The 10,152-nt window shown below is 39.9% G+C and overlaps 1 long non-coding RNA gene and 2 gene segments (V, D, J or C); all 3 read left to right on the top strand.

Moving 5' to 3' along the window:
• Positions 1–2,149: 2,149 nt before the first annotated feature.
• On the top strand, positions 2,150–2,660 carry LOC128318169 (T cell receptor alpha variable 21-like). The segment is given in 2 exon segments: positions 2,150–2,192; positions 2,308–2,660. Coding segments are annotated over 2 exon segments (396 nt in total).
• Positions 2,661–6,054: 3,394 nt separating this feature from the next.
• Positions 6,055–6,564, top strand: LOC117597009 (T cell receptor alpha variable 12-3-like; the record flags this gene model as incomplete). The annotated part of the segment is given in 2 exon segments: positions 6,055–6,094; positions 6,260–6,564. Coding segments are annotated over 2 exon segments (345 nt in total), but the record flags the coding sequence as incomplete, so codon positions are not given.
• Positions 6,565–6,777: 213 nt separating this feature from the next.
• LOC117597007 (uncharacterized) lies at positions 6,778–8,112 on the top strand. The gene is made up of 3 exons (XR_008301643.1): positions 6,778–7,198; positions 7,669–7,775; positions 8,033–8,112. It is a non-coding gene; the product is annotated as an uncharacterized LOC117597007 (long non-coding RNA).
• Positions 8,113–10,152: the final 2,040 nt, after the last annotated feature.

Genomic DNA, 10,152 nt, shown 5'->3' with positions numbered 1-10,152 from the left:
GAGCGAACTTTTGGTCTTTTATGATCCGCCACACCTACTTCGATATTTGTTGGTACCTCGAATAATGCGGGCTACAGATGGGGGTAGAGCTTTCTCTTACAAAGCCCCACAGTTATGGAACAGCCTTCCACTTAGTGTTCGGAGCTCAGACACAGTCTCAGTGTTTAAGTGTAGGCTGAAAACATATTTGTTTAGTCAAGCCTTTTGTGAATAGTTTTCTTAGGTACAGGGGCAGGTCTGGAGGGTTCACAGGCATAGAGTGTTGTGGTGAACTGGGATGTTTGGATGCTGTCGCCCCCCCACTCTCACACGTTCACTCAGGTTTATTGATGGTGGAGTGGCCGCTTTATGTCCCAGGACTCCCTCATGTCTGTGTTAGCTTCTGGCTCTCCCTTTTAGTTATGCTGTCGTAGCTAGTCTTGCCAGAGTCCCTGCTTGCAATCTGCATGCAAAGTACATCGTGCTTAACCATTAGAGGACAAAAGCTTAGCTAACAATCTCTTCCTTTCTCTCCATCTCTCTCTCTCTCTCACTCTCTGTCGAGCTACACATGCTACTTCTGAGATGCCAGTGATCCTGACCCCTTCTGCTCCCCGGACCTGCCTGATCCATCCTGATGCCCTACTTCTGGTTGGTCTTCTCATCGGTTGAGTTCGCTCACTGCTGCTGGGGGTGGTCCCATATGGATGGCCTGAAGATCCATTTGGATTGCTGGGGATGGCGCCACCTGGGGGCTGTGGAGATGGCTTGGGGATCACATATGGGGAGCTGTACTGTAATGGCTTGGGACTGCGATTGCTGTAGTGGCTTTGGGGCTGCAGTTGCCATGAGCACCTTCGTACTCAGGACTCCACCAGTGGACAGTGGATAGTTTTTAACCAACCGGACTTCTTGCAAAAACTGTGATGAATTTACTGGTTGCACAGTTGCACTATTTGTCCATAAAGTACACAATAATAGAAGAGGAACACAAAACAGGTGTTTTCCTTATGGGAAAACTGTATCATGAAAATAACAGAATAACTATAACAAGGGACTAGACTGAGGCGAGGCAAAGAAAAGAAAACTCAACATGAAAACAAAAACCACTGACGCTGCAAATAACACACCAGCAGCCACACCAACTACACACACAATGCTGCACAACTAAGGAGGGAAAACACAGAACTTAAATAGGGAAACTAATTAGAGGAACACAAAACAGGTGAGCACAAACAAGGAAAGAAGTGGGGCAGACAACAAAAGAAGAATTTCAAAAAATGTGAGTAAGGGAGTCCTCTGGTGGTCTGGAGGGGAATTGTCCATGGTGGACGTGACAAACTGAAAATCTGCATAACTGAGAATTGTGCAAAATAAAAAACAAAATATAAAACACAATGTCCTCCACACAAGAAGGTTGGGTCTGCTTACACACACCAGCTCACAGTGCAGCAGCTGCAAAGGAAACAGAAACAAAGACACAGAGACAAGCAACACTGCATGCAGAACCACACCAGTTAAGAAAGCACATTACCTGCCTGAAATGTAAATGATTTCAAATGACATGTACATGTTATATCTACCTCCATCCATGTGGTATTTCAGTAACTACAGGGAATGGAGAAGTATTATGGCCCTGTAAAATGCCTTCAGGAGGCAGTAAATATGCTCAGAGCTCATTTACTCTTCATCTCAAGTGACATGTAAAACAACATCAGTGAAATCTACAATATTTACAGAGTCATAACATGAATTAAAGAGACCAGACACCAGACTTATTGTTTTTATGCCCATATATTAAGAAATGTAAACAGAAGCATAACATGCTTTGGGGTGAGTAACAGCACAATAATAAACTAAAGCATTACTATAATGTCTCCATCTGAGCTTTTGTGAGGTGTACTTATGGTATCTACTTCTTAGCCCCATTCCAATACAGCTTATGTATGAAGCCCATCTGCCAGCCAAATGAATGATTTTAATGTCCTCAAATTAACACAATAATCTGATAGGCTACCTGTGCAGTATGAGAGGAAGCAGAAGTGTGATGAAAAATGAATAAATATGAGTGGGTGGAGCTACATGTAGAGACATCAGAGACAATCTCAAATACACAACACTGGCATTTATTTCTAAAGCTAGAGGTCTGAACTAAACACTCAGGATAACAATGTTACTCCTCTTCTTGCTTTTCTTCACTATTGCTGATATCGGTAAGTCATATACATTACACATGAAAATATACATGTTTACAATTAACAAGAACCACAATTTCCACTTTAATTTATTATTAATAAATGGTGATTCTATTCTATAATGTTTTTATAGCAGAGACTGCAGACAACAGCATTAAACCAGAAAAACCCTCCAGATCTGTAACTGAAGGCAGCAACATCACACTGTCCTGCACATATACTGGATCAGTTTACAGTCTCCACTGGTATCAACAAAAACCTGGATCAAGACCAGAGTTTCTGCTGCTGATTGATGAAGGCAGTGGACGTGTCACACAAGCTGAACCACCTCATACACGATTATCTATGAAACTTGATAAAATGGGAAAGAAAGTGGATCTGCTCATCTCCTCTGCTGCAGTGACAGACTCTGCACTGTACTACTGCGCTCTGACGCCCACAGTGACAGGAAACACAACTACACTGTACAAAAAGCACTACACATGACTGGAGCACAGCCATGCTTTTCTCACAAGATGGAGCTATTTACATCTTTACATTCACTTCTTCAGCTCTCTGTCTATGATGTCAGATTAACCATCATCTTTGCACCGATGAGACGGTAAAACCTTCACAAAACATCTGCAGTGACTGACTCTGTAGTGTACAGCTGTGTCATGGAGCCCACAGTGACAGCAAACCCAGATACATAGTACAAAGTGTTTCATATGACAGATTCATATTATTCAAGGGGTTTTTCTCAGTTCCTCATCACTACTGCAGTTATAGATTTTCCCGAGCCGTCCCTATGGCCTGAGAATGTCATCCATCAATCCCAATAATCAGAGCTTCCTTTGTATGAGGAGTTGTTAGCTCAGCTACAACCTAGTCTGTTGGTTAACTGCTCATTATCTCCTTCTTGCACTGATCACTGACTTCTGAAGACCATGCTGTCAGGTTCCCCAGGACAGGAACATGGACCCAGTGGACACTGTGGATCAGAACCCCAGTAAACACTCTGTTCTGGACATTCTTGCAGCATTACAGCTACAACATTACTGCTACATTTGAGTTCTTTGCTCTATTCTAGTTTGATGGAATCTGAAAAACACAGAAACAAAAACACAAAGCAGACTGTGTCAGATTGACTAGTTTTAAATGTTAGGTTTGGCAATGTAGGAACTAGTTTAAATTTAAATGGAACAGTTCCACTAGATGTAGAGACACCAATGATAACAAATATATCATGTGTAATTAAATTATTGACTGGTTTCATTTTTAAATTGTGATTTAATAATTGTATGATACTTATTTTATAATTAAATTATGTGAAATATATTGTTGTGATTATTAGCTTTTATTACAGTTCCTGCTTCTAGTTTGTGTTTTTGCTTAAAATATATTTAGGCCAGTTTCCCTAACTGATGCTGAATGTAAAGCCAGGATGCTTCAGTAAGAATCAACAATCTGTCAGTAACATTGGTGACACTGTCATGTGATGCTGTGGGGCGGAGCTTCATCAACCTTTATGATGTTAACATATCAGAGTACAGAAAGAATATTTTCATTCAGCTAAGACCATTCATCATGTTCACTGTTATATTCATGTGTCTGTGGCTTTCACTAGGTGAGTTCTACATTGACTTTTTGTTCTTTCAGAAATATTAAGTGTTGAATTAGTGATTAATTATTCTGTGTGGTGTTAAGAAACATCAAATGTGGGTGTGACTTATGTAGTTCTGGTTTGATTGTGTAAAGGTTAAAAACATTATGTTCTCTTCTCTATGACAGGTGACTCCGTGGCAGATTCAATACAGCCACTTTCCACTCGTGAAGTTGTAGATGAAGGTGTTAATGTTACTCTGTCCTGCAAATACGAAACAAGTGATAGAGCAAACACCTACCTGCACTGGTACAGACAATATCCAAAATCTAAACCTGAGTTCCTCCTTTACATCACTCCAAGTGGATTTAAAAATGATCCTATTTCACCACATCTGTCTGCTAAAGTTCCTGGAGATAACCGAGTGGATCTGCTCATCTCCCCTGCTGCTGTATCAGACTCTGCACTATACTACTGTGCTCTGCAGCCCACAGTGACAGGAAATCCAACTGCACTGTACAAAAACTTTAACACAGTTTTGTTCTACTGAAGGGAGAGCAAATGCAAAGTTCAATAATTTACACCCCTTCAAACCTCTCTCTCTCTCTCTCTATCTCTCTATCTCTCTTTATATTTGTTATTATACAGTTGTTCATTTTTATAAACACACAGTGAGACAATGATTGGTGATGTAATGGTTGTTGTCAGATTCGAGTTTTGGAGGAAAAGAGTGGACCTGCTCCTTACATGGACCTTGATGTAATATCTTGTTATAAGTTTATGCTTGATTGCTTTGTGTGTGGCTCCCTTTCAGCTCAGTGATGTGTTTGTTTGCTTCCTGTTCTCCTTCACCTTCTCAGTGATCTCATAAACCTGTACAATTGTAATTCAAACTGTGTCCCAAATAAATCTTTGGCCCTTGGAAGGGGAGGAAAATGGACAACTGCTGCTGCAGTGGAATTAAAAAGTTTGATAAAGGCAAGTTTGCTGTTAATTTAATACATGTATTATTTATTTTTCTCAAAAAACTAAAGACTAAAATTAAATGCAACTTTGCTGTCAAGAATAACATTGGCAACATTGAAATGAGAGGTACAGGGAAATGAACAAGGAAGAATTGGACATGTTTTAGACGTTTTCATAAAGTGCAATCTCATGTTTCAAGTATTTTAAGGTGATAGTCGCTAAAGTAAAAATGTTCTAATGGACTATTGGATACTAAAATTTAGAATTTCACATTTATAAGCCCACAAATTATAATGAGTTTAAAATGTTATCCTTTTCCAACAAGATGGAGACAGTCAGCCTCATTACAGCACTACTTCTGCTGCAGAAGTGACACTCCAAGCTCTAATGGGGTACTGGCTAATCTGCCCCACCACAATTTTGTTCGAAATTCAAATTATCTTGTGGAAGTAATTGAATGAAAAGATTAGGGAAAATGTGCTAGTCTCTGTAATTCCACTAGGGGGCAAAACAGAGCAATAAACTCATCTACTGGCACATTGTGCTACTTTCACTCTGTAACTGTGTCTCTTTCCCAAAGAACCAGTTTAGAGGTTTCACAGTGACAGGAGTGAATACTTAGGCAATTACAACTTCCTGTTTGTACATTCAGAATAGAGCTTTCAGATAAATGCTGGTAAATGAACACATTTAAGTGGAGTGGTTGATGAAGTGAAGTGAAGTGACTTGTGGCCAAGTATGGTGACCCATACTCGGAATTTGTGCTCTGTATTTAACCCATCCAAGTGCACACACACCGTGAACACACACCCGGAGCAGTGGGCAGTGCCAGAGAGTAGTTGGGGGTTCGGTGCCTTGCTTAAGGGTCTCACCTCAGTCGTGGTATTGAGGGTGGGACAGAGTGCTGGTCATTCATTCACTCCCCCCACCTACAATCCCTGCTGGACCTGAGACTCGAACCCACGACCTTCAGGTTGCAAGTCCGACTCACTATCCATTAGGCCACGACTGCCCCGTGTGTTATTCATCACTAAACTGTTTTTTTTTTTTTTGGCCCACTTGACATTAAAGTTACTGTAGTGTGGCCCATTATCTAAAATGACTTTGACACCACTGGTATAAAATATAAATAAAAACCTTTATTATCAGTAAGACAGTTTCCCCATGAGATGCTGAGTGTAAAGCCAGGATGCTTCAGTAAGAATCAACAATCTGTCAGTAACATTGGTGACACTGTCATGTGATGCTGTGGGGCGGAGCTTCATCAACCTTTATGATGTTAACATATCAGAGTACAGAAAGAATATTTTCATTCAGCTAAGACCATTCATCATGTTCACTGTTATATTCATGTGTCTGTGGCTTTCACTAGGTGAGTTCTACATTGACTTTTTGTTCTTTCAGAAATATTAAGTGTTGAATTAGTGATTAATTATTGTGTGTGGTGGTAAGAAACATCAGAATGTGGGTGTGACTTATGTAGTTCTGGTTTGATTGTGTAAAGGTTAAAAACATTATGTTCTCTTCTCTATGACAGGTGACTCCATGGCAGATTCAATACAGCCACTTTCCCCTCGTGAAGTTGTAGATGAAGGTGATGATGTTACTCTGTCCTGCAAATACAAACCCAGCAGTGCTACAGGAAATTACCTGCAGTGGTACAGACAATATCCAAAATCTAAACCTGAGTTCCTTCTTTATATTTTTCAAAATGGAGCTCTGAGTCCCAACCCTCCCCCAAGAATGTCTGCTAAAGTTGACAATAATAATGATAATAACCGAGTGGATCTGCTCATCTCCTCTGCTGCTGTATCAGACTCTGCACTATACTACTGTGCTCTGCAGCCCACAGTGACAGGAAATCCAACTGCACTGTACAAAAACCTACACAGACCTCACACATGAAAGTGTTGAAGAATAACAAGAAGAAGAAAAGACAGTAAACTCTGCCTACAATTAACATTCTAGTTACTGATCCAGTAGGAATGTAACCAAATGCAAATACATTATTTGGATTAAACAGATAACGCATTCTAAACGAGTATAACTGTAGATATGAATAGGAGAAGCAGGATTCATCCTGGAAGATCATATGGGCATTATAATGAAACGCAGCTTAAAGGATCCTAGTTTGACTTGCAGCTGCACTGCATCCCAGCTTTGTAATAGATTCTGATATCGTGTCCAGAGAATGTTTCTGATCTTTCTGTACTGTAACAAACTCAAAACCTGAATTAAATCTGATCAAATATTATTAGTTGGATATAAACTTTCTGAAATCAAGGAAATAGTGTTTATAGTGTCACAGAAATCATCAAAATTAAATAACATGGAAATGTGACTTGGGAAGACAATTCTTTCACCTTGCAGAGTTTCCATCCATTCGTTAAGGCATGTTTGCTCCACGGAGTTTCCTTAAAATCAGACAGTTTCCTCCAGGTTCTCTGGTTTCCTCCCACCTCCCATTAACATGCAGGTAGGTGGATCAGCAACTGTAAATTACCTCTAGCTTTGAACAGTGTGTGAATGGCTGGCATCCCATCCAAGCTGTGATTCTTACCTCGTGCCCAGTGTTCCTGAAATTGTGTGTCTGCATTCACAGCAACCATGACCAGATAAAGTGGTGACTGAATATGAATGAAGGAATGAACACTCACTATCTGGTTCTGGATCCTTGTGTTCCAAATTAGCTCCATGCAAAGATGCTGAACTTTAATGACATTCGCTGCTTAGCTGGGTAAATTAAACAAAGACCTATGTTTATATGACTTACTTATATCCAAAAATAAAACCAGTCACTTGGGCCAGCTACCCAGCATGCAGCTGGGCTGACTGCGGGGATGAAGATGAGTCCTGGCGTGCCACTAACACATGCTCAGTGCATGGCCCAATTCCTCTTCCATTTCTACTGAACTGTGTTTTGTTTTTCATAACGTTCTTGTTCAGGATCCTGCAGCTGATCCAGTTGAGCTGGAATGAGGCAAGTCTTCTGGGGTTGTGGAAAGCCAGAGCACTTGACTACGCCTAAGTAAAAGTGGGAGGAGCTAGATGTGGTGAGATACAGTTTAGACAGTTTCACAGAGATACTGCCGTTTATATCTACTGCAAGAGAGACACTCACAACAATCATGTTACTCTTCTTTGTTTTCATAGCTGTTAAAAACATTGGTAAGTCATTTATATTATACACAAACTTTAGGTGGATGCTGGAGATTTGTACTGATACCTAAACATGATGATGGTAAAAAAAAAATTAACGTCCTTAAGCAATGAAAATAGAAATGTTTATGTTGTTGCAATGTCTTTACAGCAGGTGCTGTTGACAGCAGCATTACACCAGACCAACCCGTCATATCTTCAAGTGAAGGCAGCAGCACCACACTGACCTGCACATATGATCAATCAGCTGACTATCTCTACTGGTATCGACAAAACCCTCAATCAGGACCAGAGTTTCTGCTGAGGATTTTTATATCTTCAGAAACTGTCACTAAAGCTGAACAACTTGACCCAAGACTATCCACCAGACTCCGTAAAAAGGAAAAGAAAGTAGATCTGGAGATCTTTCCTGCTGCAGTATCAGACTCTGCACTGTACTACTGCGCCATGGAGCCCACAGTGACACAAAACTCAAACACACTGTACAAAAAGTGAAGCTGGATTTTCTCTCAGGAGGGGGAGCTGTTTACCTGCTTCATTCAAATACACTTTTCTTTCTTTCTTCCCACACTTTCATATTTACTTGCCTTTGAATATCAACAATCACCTAATTCCATCATTTCTAGATGGGAAAATAGCTACATAAGACATACAAATAAGTTTAAAAAGCAATTATGCACACTGTTTTCAGTGAATTGGCACAGATACACAGCTATGCAGCATCTGGTCACTAGGTCAAAATCTTCATCCTCATAGTCATCATCCATGTTTGCAGTCTGTGGCCACAGTATTCTTTCTGGAATATTCTGCAAATAAAAAATGAGTAATTTCTGTACAAAACTAAAGCTGTTACATGTAAGAATTGGGAATTGCACCTTCTAGGCTGCTTGTGAAACAACATTTTGTAATATTGGTTGTACTTTGTCCTTCTCTACTACATGGATGAATCTAACAGCTACAAGAGGCAGGTAATAGACATTCAGAGGAAATTTATGTATGTGTTAAAAACATATACTATGCACTAAATAGGATGCCTAAATTGTAGTGAAGCATCACACCATTGGTGTACTATTTAGTAGGGTATAATGTGGATAGGGGGCATGTCCCAATTATTCCAGACTAAGAGAATATAATTATCTGCTGCACTTATCCTCATCTCCTCAGTATAACAGTAGTGATATACTGAGAATAAAAGATGAAAAGAATAAAGCCCAAGGTGTATCTACCTCCATCCATGTGGTATTTCAGTAACTAAGTATTATGGCCCTGTAAAATGCCTTCAGGAGGCAGTGAGGCCCAACACCATACTACTGCAAGCTTGATGCCAACTCATTGCTAATAGTACAATTACTGTTCATAATATGTAATATATAAAACAATATGATAGCTCAAATAAGCACTCTTTACAGCCATGGTGATCAGAAAAGTATCTCAGAAGGCACAACACATTGAACCTTGAGGTGGATGAGCTACAACAGCAGAAGAGCACATCAGGTTCCACTCCTGTCAGCCAAGAACAGGAATCTGAGGCTACAGTGGGGACAGGCTCACTGACACTGTACAGCTGAAGATTTACAGAAAGAAGTTTAGCTAATAACAGAAAAAACTGATTCTCTATGGAATCAAACTCTGCATTATGCTGTGAATCCAGCACAACCCTGCCCAGGATAAAGTGCTTTACCAAACATTACTTATTTTACTACTCAAATAACTCAGATTACGCTGAAGTCAGATTTCATTGAAAAGTTATTCATTAATATTAGTGATCCAAGATTCCATCCTGAACATTTAAACAAAAAAAAGATAAAATTATGGAAAAAAAAACACACCCAAACTGGCAGAGTTTTAATGTTGAGCCACAACACAGGCCTCTGACTCCAAAAGAGATGTTTAAGAGGTGAAGTGGGATGCAGTGTGTTGATCAGCAACAGTGGAATAGTTGTGTGTTGTATTGGTGACTCAGTTCACTGTCACTGATACTGTGAAGTGATGATCTGTACAAAGTTATGCTACAACAGCAGCACTTCCTGGGTGTGGCCTTCTAGAGACGTGTTCCCTCATGTGTAAAGTTCAGCACATACAGCACTATTATACAGAATCCTCACAGAGCTGTGTTCAGAAATGGCTCAACTATACTACTTACTGTACATAGTGAGATACACACCACTGATTCTCACTCTAGCTACAGGTAATTCACTTTCATTATTAAATTAATACATTTTATTAATTACTTCCCATATTTGAAGCATTAAGCTAGTCATTTCCTGAGAT

Source organism: Pangasianodon hypophthalmus, chromosome 4 (genome assembly GCF_027358585.1).
Source record: "Pangasianodon hypophthalmus isolate fPanHyp1 chromosome 4, fPanHyp1.pri, whole genome shotgun sequence".
Classification (NCBI taxonomy): domain Eukaryota; kingdom Metazoa; phylum Chordata; class Actinopteri; order Siluriformes; family Pangasiidae; genus Pangasianodon; species Pangasianodon hypophthalmus.
This window is presented reverse-complemented; position numbering and strand designations above follow the sequence as displayed.